General features: G+C 47.6%; 1 protein-coding gene across 4 annotated transcripts in view; it reads left to right on the top strand.

The window, feature by feature from the left end:
* The first annotated feature begins 1,124 nt into the window (after nt 1-1,124).
* The window catches only part of MTURN (maturin, neural progenitor differentiation regulator homolog), a 28,038-nt gene continuing 6,032 nt past the window's right edge, over nt 1,125-23,130 (top strand). The window contains exons 1-3 of one of the 4 annotated variants that reach the window (XM_054560570.2): nt 1,125-1,624; nt 3,586-3,686; nt 12,500-12,622. In XM_054560570.2, coding sequence (XP_054416545.1) covers nt 1,498-1,624; nt 3,586-3,686; nt 12,500-12,622 — 351 coding nt within the window. In that variant the 5' untranslated portion in view covers nt 1,125-1,497. Of the gene's footprint in view, nt 1,625-1,845; nt 2,601-3,585; nt 3,687-12,499; nt 12,623-23,130 lie in introns of those variants that run through there. The other 3 variants (XM_063726029.1, XM_054560571.2, XM_024249907.3) reach the window with 3 other exon arrangements.

Genomic DNA, 23,130 nt, shown 5'->3' with positions numbered 1-23,130 from the left:
AGAGAAAACATTTGCAAACTACACATCTGACAAAGGACTAATATCCAGAATCTACAAGGAACTCAAACAACTCAACAAGAAAAAAAAAAAAAACCCATTAAAAAGTGGGCAAAGGACATGAACAGATATTTCTCAAAAAAGACATACAAGCGGGCAACTAACATATAAAAAATGCTCAACATCCACTAATTATCAGAGAAATGCACATTAAAACCACAATGAGATACAATCTCACACCAGTCAAAATGGCTATGATTAAAAAGTCAAAAAACAACAGATGTTGGTGAGGGTGCAGAGAAAGGGAAACATATATACGTGTTGGTGGGAATGTAAATTCGTGCACAGTGCCTGGTTCAGAAGACACACTTTAAAGAAAAAAGCTGGCTGAGTGTTTATAACGTGTCTGTGTCTGTAGTGTTCAAGTCCTGCGGGCGAGGACCCTAGTGCATTTTCTGCAATCCAGTAATGCCTGTCCAGTACATGGCAGCCAGTGAGCACTCAACAGGTGCGATCGTTGGGCCACACACTCATGTTTTAAAATGTGCTTTATCCTCTTGACCTTTTTAGGTTATGCAATGTGAATTCTAGCTGAATAATACTGGAGCCAGTCTTATGAGGTTCATTTCTAAGAAATATTCAGCTTTACGTAACGCAAATAAAAAATCACACATGCCCTTCCTTTGCAAGTGAACATTCATATTAGTGTCTGATAAATGCATTAAGAAGACACATTCTCTTAAATCAATCGGAGAACAGAACTTTGGTTTCTGCAAAAAGAAAAACTCCCTTTTCCCTAGATTTTCTCAGCTCCTCCACTGCTAGCCCCAGACAAGGTCCAAGTTATCTGCAGTTCTATGGCCTCCCTTGCATTTAAATCGCATTTGGGTAAACGCTTCCTGGGCTTTCTAACTCCACAGATAACGCTAACTAGGTATTGGGCGCTCGCACCACTTCCAGGTAACCCGCGGAGTTGCGGATGCCAGGCTCGCGCTGTGACGTCACCGGGCTCGCAGGCCGCGGCGCCGTCTCAGGCTCCGGTGATTGGCTGGGGCCCATGACGTCACGGCCCGGGGCGGCCCCGCGATGGCCAGGGCCCCGGGATGCTCCGGGTTTGTTTAAAAATAAAGGGGGGCGGGAGCGCCCAGGAAAATCCGGGCGCCCGCGGGGGTGCCGGCCGCCCCTCCCGCCGCCCCGCGTCCCGGCCCGGTCGCGCCAACCCCCCCACGGAGGCCCGCAAGGGGGCGGGGGGAGGCGGGGCGGAGGAGGAGCCGCGGGCGCGGCGCCGCGCTGTCCCCGGCCGCCGCCCGCCCCACTCCTCACCGCATGTAAACAGTCCCAGCCGGCCCAGCCCGGCCCCGGAGGAGCCCGTGCAGGCCGAGCCGAGCGCCGCGCTGCCCGCCCGGGAGGAGGGCGCCGAGGAGCGGGAGGGCGGGCGGCGGCGGGAGGCGGGCGCGGGGCCGCGATGGATTTCCAGCAGCTGGCCGACGTTGCGGAGAAATGGTGCTCCAACACGCCCTTCGAGCTCATCGCCACCGAGGAGACCGAACGCAGGATGGATTTCTACGCCGACCCCGGCGTCTCCTTCTATGTGCTGTGTCCGGACAACGGCTGCGGCGACAATTTTGTGAGTGCCTGGGGGAGGGACCGCCGGAGCCGGCGGGAGTGTGGACGCGGCGGTGCGTCCCTGCGCCCGAGCTCCCGCGCGGTGGGCGGCGGTGGGCGCCGAGTGGGGGGGCGTAACCCGCGCCCCGCGCCCAGCGTGCTCCGTCGGGGAAGCCCTGGGCCGGGCGGCACGGGCTCCGCTCCCCGGGTGGGGCCCGGTGGGCGGCGGGCAAGGCGCCCGGAGGATCCGGGGAGCCGGGTCGGGGCGGGAGGTGTGGCGTCCCCCTGAAGGCCACCCCTCTCCCCGCTGCTGCGGGCGCCGTTTCGGGAACCCGACCTCGCGGCCCGTGCGCGGTGCCTGGCGTGGAGCATCCATGGGGTGTGGGTGTCACCCGCGTCGGACCAGCCCGGGCTGGGGCGCACGGACCCTCCAACAGGAGCCCAGGTCCGGAGCTTCCCACATCCAGGCGTCCCGTCCGGGATAGGAATCCCGCTCGCCTCCGGTGCCCAGCCTCGGCTCCTCGCATTGCCCCTCCCAGGAGAACCCCACTCCCCGCCCTCGCTGGTTAGTCCTTGCACTGCCTATTTGGACACAAAGCTCTGTCCGTACTAGCGATGCCCGATCTCTTGGACCTTCTTTGCGGAATTACACCCCGGATCTTAATACGCACGCGCGCCTGCGCATACACCCCAACACACACACACTCATGCTCACACCCTCACCCTTACACGCGCACACTCACGCGCACACGCGGGCACGCCTCTCCCCCTGCCCCCGCGCTGCCCTTGCCGCCTCTCTGAGCTGCCCGAGAGGTGTGTGTGGCCCGGGCGGGTTCTCTCCAGCCGAGGCGGTGACCCTGGCCCTGCTGAAGCCCGTCGGCTTGTCCAGATGACGGGGAATCCCCTCAGCCCCGGCTCAGAGGGACCGGGAACTGGGACTGCGGTGTCCAAACCTTCCACTTTGAATCCTGCACCCACCTGGGATCCCGGCTCAGGCAGTTGAGGAAGGGGATGCGGAGGGCAGGGGAGTCGGGGTGGGAGGGGTGGAGTAGGGCGAGCACGGTGCTCATGAAGTGTTTGTAAGGTCGGGGAATAAATAATGATCCCCAAATGTAAGATGGAGGCGGCCGTGGGCGCGGGTGACCGTGTGGTCGCCGGCCTTGTGGGCGGAGGTGAGGCGGTGCAGGGCGCGGCCTGGTGCAAGGTCCTCAGGTGGGGGAGACAAAGCTGGGCCGTGGTCCTGCCGCCGAGCGCCCTGACCACCTACGGGAAGTTCGCGAAGGAGTTGGGGAGACTGCAAGACCGCCTTTCTTGTTCCTGGAGAGGTGAAGGCTTGTGTATGCCTGGCCAATAAAGCATTCCCTCCGCCCACACGCACCCCCTGAGGAGGGCAGGGATCCACCTGGGCATTCCAGAAGTGCCACTCCAGAAGAGGGATGGCCTTGTGTGGCAGCCAGATTTGAGTTGTGGCTCTGTGACTGTGCTCAAATACCCACCCTGAGCTCAGTTTCCACATCCAAAAAATAGGTATAATAATGCCAGCACCCAGGCGTTCATATAAGTAACGCATCGAATAGTCCCTGACACACAGCAAGAGCCCCACAAATTTGGGGTTAGAGACCTGGGGTTTCCCAGAATTTAGAGCTTGTCTCATTTTTTAAAGAGCCTTGGTTTTCCCACCTGTAAAATGGGGCTAATCAGAATGCCTCCAGAAGAGCCAACTGAACAATAATATTAATGCCTGTAAGCTCATCTTAACTGTAGGTAAAGTAAGTAAATAAGTGTTCTTTTTGGAAGGAGTGGGAGATCATTAAAAAGGTATTCACTCCATTGCAAAAGTGTGAGAAAGCCCCCAGGATACAGTGGAAAGGGCACCAGAATCCCTTTCCACTGTAAAATGTTAGGGTTTGGCTAGGGTCCCTTCCAGCTCTGGGCTTCCTTCATCTGCCAGCGTCCTTTCTCCCTCCTGACCGTGTGAAACAGGGCAAGAATGGCTCATGGTTCTGGATTTCACTGGGAGAAGCCCACACAGCCTTCCTGCTGGGACCGCCCAGGCCATACCCAAAGAAATGACTCCAAAGACAGTAAGTGGGCCAGGAAGACAAAAGGCTGTTCTCTTGCCATGAATATGTGTATCCAACCATCGTTCAGAAGTAAGAAGTATTATATTATTTGTATCAGGCCTTTCTCTTGAGGCCACCCATATTTTAAATATTTTCCCATCTGCATGAGAAAAATGCTTGAAAGTGTCATGTAAACTGACACTTTAAATAGAATAGATAGATAGAGGATGGGGGTGGGCAGATGATTCCTTGGGTAGAATGGAACTTTCTCCAAGTTCTGGAGGCTCTAATGGACAAGATGCCAACCTCAGGAGTTTTCTTAGCCAGACCTCTTGAATCTGTCGCAGGCCAGATTTGTCAAGCTAGTGTTTGCCTCTAATAAGTGTCCTGCCTCAGTTCTTTTCTTTTTCCCAGGAAAATGTGTTAAGCACTAGACAAAAATGTGAGATCAATGGAATTTCTATCAGTTGAAGGACTTAGCAATAAGAATGTCTACATGAGCATTTCTCAATTTACAAAAGTATTTCCACATAATTCATTCATTTATTCATTCATTCATTCAACAAACATTTACTGAGGGTTTACTTTGTGCCAGGCGAGTGCTATCTGGAATACAAATAGGGTCTCTGCCTTCATGTTCCTGGGGCGATTTTTACTTGTCTAGGAAGCAGTGTGGTGTGGTGGTTAAGCACACAGGCTGTAGATCAGACTACTTGGGTTAACACCTCAGCTCCCCACATTTGTGTGCCTTGGGAAAGTTATTTAACCCCTCTATGCCATACTTTTGTTTTTCTTTTTCTTTTTTCGAAACAGTCTTGCTCTGTTGCCCAGGCTGGAGTGTAGTGGCGCAATCTCGGCACACTGCAACCTCCGCCTCCCGGATTCAAGTGATTCTTGTGCCTCAGCCTCTCCAGTAGCTGGGATTAAAGGCGTGCACCCCACGCCCAGCTAATTTTTCTAAAATAGTAGAGACAGGATTTTGTTATGTTACCTAGGCTGGTCTCGAACTCCTGGGCTCAAGTGATCCTCCCACCTTGGCCTCCCAAAGTGCTGGGATGATAGGCGTGAGCTACTGCGCCTGGCCTCTATGCCATACTTTCTACATGTGTAAAATCGGGATGATAATATTAGTACCTCCTGAGCAGAGTTGTTTGAGAACAGTGTCTAAAGTAGGGCCAGCTTAGGTAGTCTAAGCCACTGTCATTTTTCATCGTATCTCCTAATTTGTCTCCTTGCTTATAACCTCCACCTCACTCTTACTGTAGTACTGAAGTGGGGGTACTAAATAGATCCAAAATGACTGCTTGGGGAGACTGACTCTAAGCCACTGTCTACCCAGCAGTCATTTTGGATCTATTTAAAATATAAGCCAGATCATGTCACCACTATTCCCCACCTCAGCTGAATTGACATCCCATCTTTTATAATAAAACCTAAGCCCTTGCCCTGGCCCCAAGCCCCCACATGATCTGCCTTCTTGCCACACAGACCCTGCTAGTCCTCAGACGTGTCAAGCGCATTCCTGCCTCAAGGGCTTGGCACTTGCATTCTGTCTGCCTAGAACCCTCTTGCCCCAGATCTTTACACAGCTGGCTCCTCGATGCTCCTGAGGCCCAAGAGAAACCTTCCTGACCACATATTCTTTCATCTCACCCTCTTTTATTCTTCCCATAGCACTCGTTAGACTTGGCATTCTCTTTTTGGTTTTCTGCCACCCCCACTAGACTCTAAGCTTCATGAGAGCAGAGGCCTTGTCTGTGTTATCACTGTGTTCTGGCATTTGGAGCAGCATCCAAACATGGTGGGTGCTCAGTACGTATCTGTAAGGATGAATAAATTATAGTCTAGTGTAAAAGACATGACAAATGTCAAGAATTCCATTTCGAAGAATAATAATAATAACCATCACTTATGTTCAGTTTACTATGTAGCAGACGCTGCTCTCGGCACTTTACATATGCAAACTCATTTAACTTTAGTACTCTCACATAATTATATAATCTCTATAATTATCTCTGTTTTACAGAGGAAGAAACTGAGGCATGGCAAACTTCACTAACTTTTCCACAGTGAATGAGTGGTAGAGCAACTTGAACTACAGCCCTGTTGAATGCATGGCATCACAGGAGTGACAACAGGGGACCCAATCTAGACTGGGTTCGAGGGTCGCTTCTTATTGGGCCTCACAAAAATTCATTGAGGTAGATATTATTATTCCCACTTTATAGGCAAAGAAACCGAGGCTCAGGGAGTTTAAGAGACTCATCCAGGACTGTACCACTAAGAAGTGACAGAGGAAGGACTTGAGCCCAGAGGCCTGTCCTCTCCACCATGCAGAATGGCCCAGAGGCAGGGTCAGGCCAGTAGTTCCAGGGGCCCGTGGTCAATGACGCCTGTTTATTTTTCCTCCATTTTGGGTCCCTTGCACACTCTTTCCCTATCTCACTCCACAGGCCATCCTGTCCATGCCGACCCTTTCCAAACTGTCCCTCTGCCTGGGACCCCTCTCTGTGGGCCCCATGATCAGGGCCTGGGGTGAAACAAAGCTGCTAGTGCTCTGTGTGTGGAGGGAACTCAAGGGCATGGCCACCCTGCCTGGCTCTACGGGTTTGACAAGGGAGGGCTCCTGGCCCTGGTCAGAGGGGTCCAAGGAGTCCTTTCTGCCAACTTGGAAGGTCCTTCGGGGCTTGGTAGGCTTGGAATGGGGTGTCAGCAGCCACTTGGATCCAGATAAACAGAGGGGCACTCCTAGGCACGGAGCACCAGCTGCGTTCCTTCCTTGTCTTAGGCCACGAGAAATCAGGTCTCTGAACAAAGAGCACTGCCCAGCCCATCTGGGGGCCTGGATTCTGATGGTTGCGGGAGAGAGGGAGGGATTCATTTCCCAGATTGCCCAGCCTTTCCTGTCAGTCCAATCAAAGACATGTTGGACTCTAAAATTTCGTATAGTTTAATCCCGCCTCAGCACAAAAACAAAGGTAGTAATGATATTATTAAAGAAAAAGGCTTTATTTATTGCAGGACTGTGATTTAATTTTACATGTGTTTATAGAGGGGTGTGTGTGTGTGTGTGTGTGTATATATCCCCATTTGTGGTCTGAACACATCTTTATTAACTATGTGATCAAATAACAGCCTTCTTATTTGGATAAAGAAAACAGAACTTATTTAAATGAGATTGAGTCACGCTTATGTGCTGGTATAGTGGAGAGAAAGTACTTTCTTGTGTGATTTAAACTCTGCCCTGTTTCCTCTTGTGTGAGATAGGGACAGTCATGCCCGTATTACATGATTAGTGTGGTGATGAAATGAAGAGCGGTGCATGTGATGTGCTCAGTAGACATAAGGCATTCCACAATGGCCGTGCATGTTCATATAGAGAGGTTATTTCTGGGAAAATGATAGGTCCTTTGTATATTTTTTGAGTGGTAGTCATGAGGAGAGTAGTTATGTTAATATGAGCTCAAGCAGATGGGCGTAAGCGCTTATTGGGTCCGTGCTAAATGAGAGTCAGTCTACAGGTTGTCCCCTGAAATCTTTAGGTTCCCCCTGTAAATATAATTATTTTCTGTGACTTACAAATGAACACACGAGGCTCAGGTTAAACATTGTGCAGAGTGTAGTTGAAAGGGTATACACTCCTCCGTTGACATTCTGGCTCTGCCCTTGTTCCCTGTGTGACCACAGGCAAGTTACTTAACCTCTCTTCTGAGCCTCAGTTTCCTCACTGGTAAAATGGGTCAGTGGCTGACACACAGATTGGGCTAGTCTTAGGTATGGCCAGCTGTGCTCTTCCCACCATGTGTGGTGGCTCACACCTGTAATCCCAGCACTTTGGGAGGCCAAGGCAGGCGGATCACCTGAGGTCAGGAGTTCGAGACCAGCCTGACCAACCTGGTGAAACCCCGTCTCTACTAAAAATCCAAAAATTAGCTGGGCTTGGTGGTGGGCACCTGTAATCCCAGCTACTCGGGAGGCTAAGTCAGGAGAATCACTTGATCCCGGGAGGCAGAGGTTGCAGTGAGCCGAGATCGCACCACTGCATTCCAGCCTGAGCGACAGAGCAAGACTCCATCTCAAAAAAAAAAAAAAAAAGAAAAGAAAAAAAGAAATATGTTGGGAGGCATGTAGTGGATTGTAGCTTTTATCTTTTTCTGCCATCTGTTTCCAGGACAAGAATCAGGGTTTTGTTCTGGTATTTTATTTTGGAGACAGGGTCTCACTCTTGCCCACGCTGGAGTACAGTGGTGTGATCAGAGCTCACCGTAACCTCGAACTCCTGGGCTGAAGCATCCTGCTGCTTCATCCTGGCAAGTAGCCAGGACTACAGGTGTGCACCACCACACCCAGCTATTTTTCTTATTTTTTGTGGAGACTGGAGTCTTGCTCTGTTGACCAGGTGGTCTTGAACTCCTGGCCTCAAGCAGCCCTTCTGCCTTGGCCTCCCACAATGTTGGAATTACAGGTGTGAGCCACCAGGCCTGGCCAGGGATCCATTTTGGATTCAGACACACCAATTCAAAGTGGACTCCCTTGGTACCGAGTGGCAGAAAACCCCCACTTCAGTACTACAGTTAAGAGTGAGTCCCAGAGCAAGGGCCCCAGAGGGAGGAGACACAGGAGTGTGTTCTTACCTCCCCTGCCACCCCCACCCTGCTTAAACACCAGGAAGTCCAGCTGCATACCCACCAGGATTTAGAATAGTAGGGGTGCACACATTGTGCTCCCCCAAAAATGTCTGTAGGATTGAACTACCTTAATGACTGGAGACCACTTTTTGATAAACTGGATATTCCGATCTACATTGTACAAAACAGGAAGGTGCTCATTTTCCTATTTGCAGGTGACATAGTTATATTATCTTAAGCTGGGCAAGCTTTTATGATAAACTCTGGCCTGACTTCACAGGAAGAAGGGTCACAGATGGCCTGTACTCAAATCAAAGTGCTTATCGGATTTTCTGTAGGAAAGAGTAGACCACTCAGGCCAGGTTCGATGACAGCCACTTCACTGCAGCTCAGGCCAACCTGAGATTTGGAGTTGGCTATAGTCAGTAATGGCAATTGCTGTAGTTCTCCCGGAAAGATATTTAAATGTCACACCACCCCCAACCCCCTTCAAATATGTAGTTAGCCAAAGTTCTGCTGTGCCCATGGTTCTCAAAGTGTGGTCCCAGAACCAGCCACATGAGCATCATCTGGGAATTTGATGGAAATACATATTGTCAGCTCACTGAATAGTTCATTAGCTAAATAAACTGATTACCAAGCAGAGGTGGATACATTGCAATTCTGTTATTGTGTTTGAGTGATACACTTTTCTCAGTTAACTTTGCAATTTAAACTCTGCCCCCCCCAGCACCCAACTCTGATCCACGCTGAAGCTTGAGAACCGCTTCCCTCTACTCCCTGAAGCCTTTCCAGGCATTTCTCCTTTTGTCCAAGGGAGTCCTGCAGGCTGCCGACGCTCTGACTACCGCCTTATTGGAGAATCAATACTTTCCGTACCCAGATTCATGTTTGCCAGGGCGTTGCATTGTTCAGAGCTAGAGGTTCTCTGATTCCTGCTATAGTTTTTTTCCTGGTCAAAATGACTATTTGGTTACACATGCTTAAAATATTTTCCAAGTTGAAGTTACTGTGGCCACGCCCAGTGGCACAGGACTCCGGGCCTTCAGTTGTCCATTTGTCTTTGTACAGGACTAGATCCTGTTTTCAGGAGCACCAGCCCTGCCCATAGATGGTCTCTCTGCTCCCCTTGGTTTTGGAATGGGCCCCTGTATCTTCCTAAGAGAATAACCGCTCTGCCTCCGACCCCCTGCCTGTTAATTTTCCTGAAGAGCACGTCTGTTTTATCTGTGGACACTAGCTCATGAGATTGATAGTGCCTCTTTCTTTGCATGGACTACTTAGAAAGCTTTGCTGGCAAATCTGTATCCCATCTGTAGCAAGTAGCCAGGCCCTCATACCTTGCTCTGTTTGTCCTGGTCTCACTCTTGGATCTTATTTCCCTCCCTTTGTCTTTTTTTTTTTTTTTTTTTCCAATGACAGACTTATTTTTTTAGTTCATTTTGTCTTGTATCCCGTGATACCTTGCCAGCTGCCTAGATTCATTTTGAAAGGAAGGAATTTAAATGGAACACTTCCTTGTTATGAGATACAATGGATATGAGACAACTAGCATTTAGTAAATGATGTCTTTTAAGTGACCGTGTATACCCGGATCTGAGTCCAAACCCCATGCCACTCTATCATGTGGACAAGGATTCAGTTACAACATTTTTTAAACCCCAAAACCTAACAGAACTGGTAATACAGGTGGAGATAGCCAAATGAAGGAAGTTTAGACAGAAGGCCCTTTCGTGGGTATTAACTCTTCCTTCAACATATAGTCCTAAATTGCTCTAAAAGGAGAGTAATGGAAATTGTGGCGTGAACAATCTCTTCATGAGGTTAGAAATGCCTTAGAAACACTTAGCTAAATATACTGTCTGATTACCAAGCAGTGGTGGCTACACTGCAATTTATGATTCTGTTATTGTTTGAGTGATACACTTTTCTAAGTTTACTTTGTAATTTAAAGCCCAGATATACTTACTTTTTAACAAAGTAGGTTTACAAGCTTTTCATAGGTGCACCTGCTTCTGAATTAACCTCAACCCTAGTTGCCTCAGGCAGTGCTCTTAGTGAGTCACATTGGGTGTCTGATTTACTTATTGTGTGACCATAGCCTTGTGGCAGATGGTAAGCCCACCCCTTCCCTTCCGTCTCCCCCATCCTCCTGCAGATGCAAAGGGGGAAAGAAGGTACTTATGTCCACCATTTACTGAATATTCACTGCATGCCAGCCAGGCACTGTGCCAGGCACTTAACTCAGCTTTTAACTCTTTCTGTCATCTTCACAGGTCTACAGAGGACAGGCTTCAAGTTTTTGAAATGTGGTGCTAGATGTTAATCCCCTCTTTAACTTGGATAATAATTTGAAATAAGCTGGAACTTTTACACATTTGAGTATGAAAATGGATGCTGAGCAGAACTTACTAAGTAGAACTTTTGTTGTTCTTCCAGAATCTCCACTGATTAAGAATCAAGTGGCATAATGGATATACAAGTACTTTGTACTATTACACTTTTGTACAATGGAAGAGACTATTACATAAATGACATTATGGTGGTTTGACAGCTTTAAGGGTCTCTAATTAGTAGGGAAGAGCATTTGAGCTGTTCACTAAAGGTAGAGAGCCCAGATGTTGTCTTTATTGGGTTGGGGAAGCCTCTAGAGAAGGCTGCTGGCATGAGAGCAACGTGTGTCGAAAATGGACCTTTACAACTATGAAACACAGATAATTGGGGTATAAAGATGGTACATTGGCACCTAGTTATTCTCATTTGGATCTGAGCAGTATTTTAAGTCTATAGGTCTAGTTCTCAGAAACCCTGCAATGAGAAGGAGAGGAAATGTGTTTATTGAGTGATAGGGATATGGGGCAAGTGTGTGCTTGGCATGGACCATATCTCCACATAAGTCTCATATCCTGCTATCTAGCCCCTGCATCTTGTTCTTATCTGCCAGATGTCTTTCTTTCTCCCAGACCTCAATACTTTTTTTTTTTTTTTTCTTGCCAGTGTTTAGCCATCCTGGATCCGTCCCCACTAAAGAGTGATTCTTGGTACCTGACAGATACTCTGATGTTACCCTGGAAGCCCAGTGTCCCTGACTTGCTTAGATATGCAGGGCAGGGTCTTCTGCATTAAGAATGCTCAAAACTATTTCTTGTCCTTGTTCCAGATCTTTGAACATTTATGGGAGAGGCTTGCCTAGTCTTAAAGATGTGCTAAAATGGATATCCTCACATGGAAAAAAGCCTTACGCAACCTTCAGAAAAAATAAAACCTAGACTGGGCCTGGTGGCTCACGCCTGTAATCCCAGCAATTTGGGAGGCTGAGGCAGGTGGATCGAGACCAGCCTGGGCAACATGGCAAAACCCTGTCTCTACCAGAAATACAAAGAATTAGTCGGGTGTGGTGGTGTGCACCTGTAGTTCCACCTACTTGGGAGGCCAAGGTGGGAGGGTCACTTGAGTCTGGGAGGCAGAGGTTGCAGCAAGTTAAGATCATGCCACTGCACTCCAGCCTGGGCAACAGAGCGAAACCCTGTCTTAAAAAAAAGAAAAAGAAACAAAAAACCTAAAACCAATCTCCTCTTAGTATGTGTTAGATTGTGAAATGATGCTTCGGTATGATGTCCTCATAAAGCATTTTAGGGAAGGGAAGTTTTCCTTTGTTTTCCAGTGACATAGTGGTGACTTGGTGGGTTCTCTTAAGTTATTTGCATTTGGAAGTAAATTTACCACCACACCCACTCACAGGCCGATCTGGATAAAGAATGTCTTGTTCCAAGTTAATGCTTACAAACTATGCTTAATTAATCTTTCAGCCATAGCTGAAAGCAAAGTTAAGGATTTTGAAGGCAAAGGCTCTGGTTTCTCCTTCCCCATGTCTGAAAACCGCCTTTAGCCTGCACAAGCTGAACAGTGGAAATCATTGGTGAGGAATGGCCACCCACTGCCCTCTTTACTGTGTAGGAGCAGATCTGATGACGAACAGAGCAGGTGAGGTATGGACCAAAAGCTTGGGAGCTTCTATAGATTAGACATTTTTTCATCCCTTTCAACACAAACAAATCAAGAACGCATGTATGAATTTTACTGTAGAATGGAGGCCTTCTTCAAATTGATGTTATTAAGAAAATCTGCTTGGCTTTTCTGAACTTCACACTGAGTGTAGTGACTGTGTGTCTTTGTTTTCTCCTTCCGTCGCCCGTGGGCACGCAGCACGTGTGGAGTGAGAGCGAGGACTGCCTGCCTTTCTTGCAGCTAGCACAGGATTACATCTCCTCCTGCGGCAAGAAGACGCTCCACGAAGTCCTGGAAAAAGTCTTCAAGTCTTTCAGACCTGTAGGTGCCTGCTTGGCTTCTCACCACAGCTTGTTTTCTATGGTGATTGTGTTTAGAATAACAGGGGCGGTGGGGAAGGTGGGCAAAACCTGGGATGACTAATTGTTTTTCTCTTGTCTGTCCTGTGGCTTAGAGATAGCAGCCAGTTATAGGGAGGCCGAGGGCGGGAGGAGGGGGACGGGATGTGACACAGCTGTTTGCTGCAGGGATGATGGTTATTTCTAGCATCACTTGAGTTGAGAATCCCTGATGGGGGGGAAGCAAACAGATCCTTTATGAGACAACTGAGTATTCCTGTTCTCCTCCAGGAGACTTAGAACCATGGCACTTGCAAGTCCGATGGAGGTTCTTTTATAATAGTGGGGCGTATATTTGGGGATTGCTGGGAAGCTATATACAGGTTATATTAATACCTCCACGTTTGTGGGTATGGAAAAGGATGAAACTGGATACTGGCTCTATTCTTTTCTATTTTTAAAAAGTCTCTGTTATGAGCTACTGTTGCTTTGTTTTCCCCTTTTGGGATTTAGGAATGTGTATTTCTGTGGCTAGCGGACAGGCTGTTTTCATTCTAGCTGATAAACCTTTAAAATGAATGCTCACTTCTATTTTGAAGATTACCTACTTCCCTTTATCTTCATTGGAAGATAAAGTCCCATCACCAGTGTCTCAGTGTTTCCCCTAAGTTCGATTCCCTGCCCACTGTAAATACTGCACGTGTTCAATGGTATTTGCTAGAATTTCTATTTATTTTTCAAATCTGTTTTAATGCTGTCTCCTTCTCTGCTGTGTTTTTCAAGCTTGTCTTCTGTTCTTTGAACATAGTAAGCTTGGTTGCATAGTAGACTGTGTCTGATGATATTTCATTTTGTAAGTCTGTTTGGTCTTCTTTTGTTTCTGCTAGTTCTCAAACCTGGTGTCTTGTTTCTCTGTGTGTGGGATTATCTTTGTATGCTAGTTATTGTATTTGAAAGTTTACATGTAGGAATAAAGTGAGGCCTGAGATGACAGTCCCTTACTCCAGAGAGGATTTCTGTTTGCTTCCGTCAGGACTTGGGGGCCTATTAGTCTGAGACACCTTAGCACAGTTTAAGGCTTGTGGTTCTCTGATGGCTCCCGGGGGTGAGAAGGCGGATGCGGGTCTGGCCTCCTGTGGCTCCTCCTCATTCTGAGGGTGTGGGCCTCTGGGGGCCCAACTTCAAGTGGGGATGGTGTATAGTCTGCTCCTTTGGAAGACTCTAGCTGTTAGAGTAGCCCAAGAAAGCCCTGAAGTTTCTAGCTGCTGCTTCCAGGTCAACAAATGCCCTCAGGACAAAAGCAGCTTTTTATGTTTGGCTTACCTGTCCTGGTTAATACTTTATATTTAAGAAGGTATTTTTCATATTTAATTCAGCTTTTTTTAGTCATTCTCAATGAAAGAGTTGGACCCAGTCACTTTGTGCACCATTATAAGAAATGAGATTTCAGTGGCTTTTGTCACTCTGATTTGCTTAAGCAAATGATAGAAATCAAATAGAGTGACGAAAACCACTGAAATCCCTTTTTGTTTGTTAATTTTCTAAGCCAGTTTGGCACATTCAAAATAGATACTTAAAAGTACCAGTCTGTCCCACATTCATTCATTCAATAAATATGTATTGGGTACCCACTGGGTACATGGCACTGTGTACTGCATTGTTCCTGGCACTGGAACTAAAGCATGAGAAGCTTAGATCTCACAGAGCCTGTGCTCCAGTGGGGGGAGACAGGATAGACAAGGACACACGTAATGTCGTGAAATGATGCTAGTAATTAAGTGCCAAAGAGAAAGGAAAGAAATCAGGGAATGGGGTAAAAAGTGTCAGGAGTCCTGGAATTTTTGAGTAGGGAACCAGGGAAGGCTTTGCTGAGAAGGTGACATTTGAGGAAAAACTTGGAGTACAGAGTGGGCTGTGAGAAAATCTAGGGGAATAGCATTTTCAGTAGAGACAGCAGCAGGTATGAAGGCCTCGGGGTTGGACAACACCTGTGTCCGGGGAGCAGGAGCGGCCAGTGTGGCTGAAGGAAGTAGAGAGAGGTGAGCTGGAGGAATTCCAGGAGTCACAGAAGGACATGGGCTCTTACTCTGGAGTGATGGGGAGCCCCCCAAGGGGTTAGGCAGAAGAGGGATGTGACCTGACTTCACATCTTGAAAGGCTCCCTCTGGTGACTGTGTTGAGAATAGGCTGTGTAAGGGGAGGGACAGAGAGGCCATTGAGGAGGCCATTGCTGTCATCCAGGTGAGAGGTAGTGGTGGCCTGGACTGGGACGGTCACGGCAGAGGCAGGGTGAGGGGTTGGATTCTAGAGATACCTTGAGAGTAGATCCACCAGCAAGCTGGACTTGCTGGTGGATCAGAAGTGGGATGTGGGAAAAAGGGAGAGAAGGATGACTCCTGAATTTCTTGCCCAAGCAGTGAAGGGAATGGCGTAGTCATTTACTGAGATGGGGAAGGCTGTGGGGTCGGGTGGTGGGGAGTTTGGGGTTGGTAATGTCAGAGCTCAGTTTTGGACATGTCACTGTTTTAAATGCCTGTTAGACATCGAAGAAGGGAGATCACATTAGGCAAAATTAAAAAGAAATGGATTCCTCTAAAATTTAACCAGAAGAATACCTGTTAGCACATGAGGTTCGCTTTGCAGCAGGTTTCTCACTCATTGGCCTGCCGCCAGCTGCTCTTTGTGGGTGTTGTCTGTGGTGGCAGGCAGCCTCCCCTCCCTGCAGAACTGGCTCACCTGGGAAGGGGAGCTCCAGCTGGGAGTCACTGTGCTGTTTTTCTTTACCGAGGCTCTGGGTGTATTTTGGCAACCAGGCTAGCCACATGTAAATGAGGAAACAAATGCGGTCCAAAAGAAATCCAGATGCGTAGCTGAGAGCAGTTGGATTGGTTGAGGATGTTCTTCTAGGTGGCGCTGAGATGTGTCACACAGGCCCACAGCTTTGGTTTGCTGTTGCTGGGCTTCCAGGTTTCGTTTCTGAAGTGGAGCTTTTTACCTTGTGGGCAGGGATGTGGCTCCGCAGGTGAGGAGGCGTTGACCTGGCACAGCATGCCCTTTGGTGAGAAGGTTTATGGGCTGGGCTGCCCTCTGGCAGGGCCTGTTTGCCCCTGAGGGCAAGGCTGGTGGGAGGCACCTTCCTGGGCTGGTAAAGATGAAGTGCTGAAGGCCTCAAGTTTCTCCCAGTCAGGATGCACCCCAGACTGGATGAGAGGGAGCGTCACAAACCCGAATAAAGGACCACAGAGATCCCTGGAGAAACTTTGATACTCTCCACCTCCACCAAATAGAGCACTGCTTCCCAATGGCACCATTTATCTGTTTGTTTTATATAAGGGAGGTTTGTTAAAAATAAGACATAGGTAGGGGTTTTGTTGCTGTCATCACAGTTGAACGTATCTGTTGAAGAAACGCTTACCCAAAAGCTACAGGTTATCAAGTGGGTAAAACCAGCACATCATTTCCCTGAAAATACATGGGAGTCTGATCAATCAATGCAGCTGCTTTTTTGTTTATCATGGGCCAGCCCCAGGAGGAGTGTTTTTGCCTTCATCTTAGAGCAGTCCCCTGCTCTGCCTACTGCACTCTGCTGGTTCTTGGGAGAGCTATTTCTGCGAGCATGTTCTGCAGGGGGTTGCTTGTCATCTCTTAACCCAATTATGAGGGAACAGGTACTACAGTCATGAAGAACCCAAGCTCCGTTGTCAGGCTACCAGATTTAAGTCTCAGTTCTACCACTTGCTGGCTGTGTGACCTTAGACAAGTTACTTAACCTCTCTGTTTCTCCATTCATTTGTAAAATTAGAAAATTAATGATGATAGTTCCCTTAGGGTTGCAGTGAAGATTAATGGAGTTTTTGTTGGGTACTCAGTACAGTGTGTTATCCACGGTAGGCACTAAGTCAATGTCAGTATGATGTGGATGGGATGAGGATACTAGACAAAATACTGTAGAGAAGTGAGCAGGTTACCATTTGGGGGAACCTTAGATTGTTGGTGGAGAGAGAAAACAATTTGCTAAGTGGTTTCAACATGAAAAGGCATTAGAAGGGTAAGTCAAAAGTTTATCAACACTGGTTTTGGTAAAATTACAAGCATTCACTGAGCACCTGATCCACATGACTCACTGTGTTAGAGGCCAGGACTCCAAGGAGGACCAGTGGATGCTCCTGTCCTCCCAGAGGGGCACGTGGCCAAAGCGCTCAGGGTTATGGATGATTTTTTATTTTCTTCTTTTCCACATTTTCTAAGTTTTCTATGATCACATTATCAGAAAATATATTTTTTAATGAAACTCTGTGGCTTCCAGTGTATTTGAAGGGCTAGGAGTATCAGTGTGAGCAGGCTCATTGAGGAACAAAGCCAGGCAGTGGCTTCATGAGGAGGTGGGACTGAAGAATAGCAGGATCTAGATGTGCTCAGAGCAGGGGCAGGGCTGGCCCAGGAGGAAGTCCAGGAAGGGTCCATCTTGGCTGCCTCAGCTCCATTTCCTTAGAAATGGCTCCATGTGGTAGAAGGTGGATCAGCTCTGCCCTGTCTTGCTCCCATGCCGTGTGGCCTCTAACAGGTACACTTGGCCTCAATGTCCCCAGCTTTAAAATGGGGGCAATACTGATTTAGCTGTCTTGTGGAATCATGGGGAACTTTGAAATCAGACTGAGAACCCAAAGGATTGTCAAAACCCAGACACTCTGCTAAATTTAGTCTCAGTTTCTGGCTCCTAACAGGTATTAGGAAATGTTTATTGGATGGGTAGATGACTGTGGATGCAGCTGGCCATCTTCCCTCGAGTGACCCACACTCTACTCCACTCCAGTGACCTCCTACTTGCTAATGTTGATTGCTCAGAGAGGTATGAGTTTTACCTAGTTTTTCTTGCTACTGGCATGTCATATCCAAATGGCACATGTATGCAAATGACAATGCCAGGCAGGCTGTTGTTGGCACCCACGAGCAGGTACTGCTACTTGTAGTGGTTTCAGAAACCCCCATCAATCACTTTGGTAAGCATGAGTTGGATAATCGTCAGAGCCTTGCATTTTTCTTAAGTGACCCTCCATTGACAGTTGCTGGTCATACATGATTGAGCTGGAGAATGAAACAATGATTATGGACCTAAATAATGGTGATCATGCCGTTCAGTTTTCCCCACCATCTTTTCATGTTTTATATTTAGTGTCAACTGACAGACTTACTGCTGGGTAGAAAACAGTTTACAAGAGAAGAAATAGCCTACTATTTCCAATTTAGCAGTGAAACTAGACTTTATCTTTGCCCTTTCGAATTCTCTCAAAGTGTTATGGGCTTAACAAGGAACTATTGCTTCCTTGAGTGTGTTCTTCTTCTCCTTAGCAACGCTGTGGACATTAGGGTCCTGAGTCCCCTGTTGCTCTTGCAGTTTTGTGTGCTGTTTGGTTGTTGCTTCCATGGCCCGGCCTGGAGTTGGGTCCCGTGGTCCTTGTAGATTCTCACTCAATTGGCCCGAGTCCTCTCCTGGGCTTGCCGTGTGACTCTGCGTTTCTTATCTCAAGAAGGAGAGACATTTCTGCCAGAAAAATCCCCCTAATTCTGGTTCACTGGCATGAGCAAGATTGATATTTTCAGTTTGCCACAAGTGGCTGGAGAGCTGCGGGTTAAATCCCACAGGAAAATCCTGTGTCCCAGAAAAAGTGCAATTCTTGCCTCTACTCATGGAGTCTGGTCAAGAGCCTGGAAAAGAGAAAGAATCCACCTGTGAGAAGCTGCCTGGGTGGGTCAGGGAAAGTCTGATGAGAAGAGATTATGCACACATGTGGGTTTCATAATAAACATTGAATATTGACAGTTTATCTTTTTTTCTTTTTTCCTTTTTTTTTCCTCACTCATGTTATGAACATTCAAACCATCCTCTTTTTTAGAAAGTATGGTGGCCTCAAAAGGTAAGAGAGTGCCTCCTCCTGCCCATTGTGCTACATCCATCTTGCCACCCTTTTTCCCTTAGGGTCAGGAAGACTGACTGACAGACCAGGACCCCACCAGGTGTTTCTCTGTACCGCCGGCATCATGATCATGAAGATAAATGGTGCCACATTTCCCAAATGCTTTAGAGTCCTACCACCCTTGGCTCTTGGACTAACAGTATTCCCGTCACCTGGGAGTGTGTTAGAGATGCAGAATCGGGTCCCACTTGAGACCTGTTGAATCAGCATCTGCATTTGAGGTAGATTGCTGAGCACATTATCCACACCTACACATAGTGAAGGAGAAGAGAGACTGCCTAAGGGGAGTCCCTGGAAGGTGCATACAAGGATCTCTGAAGCCACAGGGCACTTACTCGATGCACAAAAGCCGTGGTTGATTGGCTGTGCTCTCCAGGGTACAGACACCACCTCCCCTTCCTTTATGAAGACCTTCTAGCCCACTGTGCTGAGTGCCCCTTCCAGAGACAGTAGCTGCTGAATGCCAGCTCAGTATGGCCTCGCATAGTTTACACTATTATCCAAAAGACCTGGAGTTGGCCCTACAGATAACAGATACTCTCTTGGGTCTGAGGAACTGAATTCTTCAGAGTTGGCAGTTCTGCCTTTCGGTTGCAACCTGTTTGGATAGATGGGCCCCAGCAGTGCTTATGTGATCACTGATAGCTCACAGGAAGCTTTGTGGACAGTGAGACCCTGGAAATGCCAACTCTCTTGTCCAGAGTGAGCATAAACTATTTTCCCAGTCAGCTGAAAAAAAATTCACTGAAATAGGAATAAATGATTATAACTGTCAGGAATAATTTAAATATACCAGTCACTTTCATTTTTTGGCCCACCTTTTCGGTATGAGAATGTGTGGTTGCACTAAAAGCCAGGGCTCCAGAATTCTTCCCAGTCTGTGTGTACGCCTGTCTCTTCTTCTTGACTGTTGAAAATTGGGATCCAGAAGTTAAATTTAGATTTGCCCACCATAGGTGGGATTAAGCATAGAAGTGAGGATGCTAGATTACTACATATCTGTAAGATATGTCCCTTAGAATTCCAGGCAGTCTATTTCTGGTGCTTTCTATCCATGCTTCCAAATTGTCCCTCCTCATAAATTTAGACATTAGCATTTCACATTGCATTTTTAAAAAAGATTTATTCCCCAGCGGAAAACATTGAAACCTCCAGCTAATAGGAACAGCATTAACAGCTGAATGGGAGTCTCCTGGGTGGCCTGGTGGGTAGGGATGTAAAGTCTGCTGTCAGATCACCTAGGTTTGAATTGAATCCTGGCTCTGCCACTTACTGGGTGACTCTGGGCAAGTTACTCAACCTCTCGAGGTCTTATTTGTAAAAGGGGGACAATAAAAGTATTCAACACAAGGTTATTATGAGGAGCAAAGGAATTAATGTATGTAATTCTGCTTAAGACAGTGCATTTGCAGTGCCAAACCCCCTTTTTATTTTATTTTATTTTATTTTTTAGACGGAGTCTTGCTCTGTCGCCCAGGCTGGAGTGCAATGGCACGATCTTGGCTCACTGCAACCTCTCTTCCTGGTTCAAGCAATTCTCTCACCTCTGCCTCCCGAGTAGCTGGGACTACAGGCACACGCCACCATGCCCAGCTAATTTTCATATTTTTAGTAGAGATGGGGTTTCACCATGTTGGCCAGGCTGGTCTCGAACTCCTGTCCTCAAGTGATCTGCCCGCCTCGGCCTCCCAAAGTGCTGGGATTACAGATGTGAGCCACCGTGCCTGGCCTAAACCCCCTTTAACCTCAGTAGGGAAGGCACCAGGTTCAAGAGGCCGAAGAGGAGACCCAGAGCCAGCAAACGAGACACGGGGTTTTACTGTACTGACATACAGGGGAGAGAGTCCAGCAGCAGGGGCTGGGCAGGAGAATCGCCTTACATGCAGTCCAGTGGCGGCAGGCTGGACAGAAGAACCACGTGGTCCCGTGGTGGTGGGCTGGGCAGGAAAACTGCAACCTCCTGCAATCAGTGTGCATTGTATATAGGATTTTCACTCAACACCCTCCCTCTAATGACCTCCACCTGGCAACATTCATTTAACCCAGAACTCAGGGCCGATTTTAATCCCTTATAACGAACCATGTTCCCTGGGATAGGCCATAGGCTCACATGTTTCTTATAGATAAGGAGTGACTCTCTTGGCCACTCCCAGTTTCCCTAGCTCCTTAGAGATAATATAACTCGATCACGTCACATCACATCACATCACATCACATCACATCACATCACATCACATCACATCACATGTAGTTATGTAAGGCTCCATAGTTTGCAGATCATGGCCGCCTTCAATCTCTCATGTCACTCCATAGTTACTCTGTGAGATAGAGCAGGTATCGTGGCACTTTACAGAGAAGGACACTGAGGCTCAGCAAGGTGGTGACTTGGCAGAGGTCTCCAGCTAACTAGAGCTCTGGCCTCTGGACTCTAGTGCCAGTGTCTTTTTCCACACACCCTCTCAATAAATCTGTAGACCCTAAAATAAGGTGCCTCAAAAATCCAGAAGGCCACAGAGAACTGCCTCTCCTCTTTCCCCTTTCCAGAAGGGCAGTGAGTGAGCAGCTCTTGAAAGAGCAGTCAGAAAACTTCCAGCCTGGGGACCTGTCAGTAGGTGCGTTGGTTTCATCTGAGGTAAGGTAGGGAGCTGGAAAAAGGAACTGCAGAAGAGAGGTGGTCATGGCTACCTGCTTGGTTTCCTGGGTCTTTTTCAGTAAGGCACCACCCTAAGCTGAAGAGAGGGAGGGTGTTGAGTGCTACCTATGGTTTGGGTCAATATGAATCACCTAGGGGTGTTATGGAACAGAATCACCCATGGTACATCTCTTTTGGATAAAGACGGCAAATATGCAGATGCACACCTCAGCTGCACCCTTTTCATGCAGGACAGCCATTGCTAGTTGACCACAGTGTTTTCCACGGGGCCTCAGAATCCTGAAACTCCAGGCCTCCACACCCTGTCAGGTCTGTTAAGTGAGAGGGAACCAACTGGTCATTTCTCTTTTAGTGACATCCCTTCAATACAATGAACAATTATATATATTGTTTAGGTGTTTAGGTAATTTTGGAGTTCCTAGTGGTGGCAATAGTATTTATATTTTACCAGCTATTTAAATGTTACCACTTATTTGACACTTTCACCTTGCTATGTCACTGAGCAGCTCTCCAAATAAAAAATTGACCACCAAGTGTAGTCATCGACATGCCTTACAATTAGTTATCTTTTCTCTCTTTAGAGGCAAACTTTGTTTTTTATTCCGTTTACTAAAATCTGGAAGAGAGACAGGAGCCGGAAAAAGAGACTTGCTTCTCCCAAGCACACTCAAGATTGGAGCACCCTCTCCGGGGAGCTGAGAGCGCTCTTCCTGCCCTTCCCCTTTACATCTGCAGAGTCTCTGAGGCAGCTGCGGCATGCCCAGCTCTAAGGGGCGAGCATGTGTCTGCAGTTGACTGTGTACGCCTTGGCAGGCCACATGCAGAGTGTGACCAACAATGCCTAGCAGATGATTTTGTCCTGAATGTGTTCATAGGGCACTGGGAGACCTGGGAGATCTGCAGCTGGAGAACTTCAGAGTGAAGGCATTATTTTCATCAGGACTCCGCTTTCTCTTTCCCCATTTCAGCAGTGGGTGGGAGTGAGACGAAGGGGGTGGCAGGACACCAGGGAGGCAATGCAATTGAACAGAATGGTCAGTCTTCTTTTTACTGTCTTGATGCAGTTAGTGTTTAGATCATTAGGGCCACTCAGTGAAGGTGCTTGAAACTGATGGCCCTGGACACCCCTATGTAAGAAGTCCTAGGGCCACAAACAGACTGTAGATCTCATGAAGGCACCAGGAGACAGAAGCCTGGTTATCACAGGCAGGCCTGACAGCTAGGGTTGTGGCTTCCTGCCTGCACCAGGGGGTGGTGTTCATATTGATCAGGCCTAGCAAATGGCACTTGGTTTCTAACCAAAGACCAGCCAGTGCTTTAAAAAACAATGTTTATTTTGAACTTCCCACATAATTATATAGCAATTGGAAAATACAAAAAGATAAAAAGGAAAAAATTACCCATAATCTCACAATCTTAAAAAAAATTTAAAATTGGGGTGTATTTTACTGAAGTCTTTTTTCTATGCAAAAGTGTATAAATTTTAAGAACTCCGGGTCAGGTGTGGTGGCTCATGCTTGTAATCCCAGCACTTTGGGAGGCCGAGGCAGGAGGATTGCTTGAGTCCAGGTGTTGGAGACCAGCTTGGGCAACATAGTGAGACCCTGTCTCTATTAAAAATATATAAATATATATACATACACACATATATAAAGAAACTCTGGGCCGGGCATGGTGGCTCACGCCTGTAATCCCAGCACTTTGGGAGGCTGAGGCAGGCAGATCACAAGGTCAGGAGATCGAGACCACCCAGGCCAACATGGTGAAACCCTGTCTCTACTAAAAATACAAAAATTAGCTGGGCGTGGTGGTGCGCATCTGTAGTCCCAGCTACTCAGGAGGCTGAGGCAGGATAATTGCTTG

The sequence above is a fragment of the Pongo abelii genome, chromosome 6 (genome assembly GCF_028885655.2).
Source record: "Pongo abelii isolate AG06213 chromosome 6, NHGRI_mPonAbe1-v2.0_pri, whole genome shotgun sequence".
NCBI classification, from domain to species: Eukaryota; Metazoa; Chordata; class Mammalia; order Primates; family Hominidae; genus Pongo; species Pongo abelii.
This window is presented reverse-complemented; position numbering and strand designations above follow the sequence as displayed.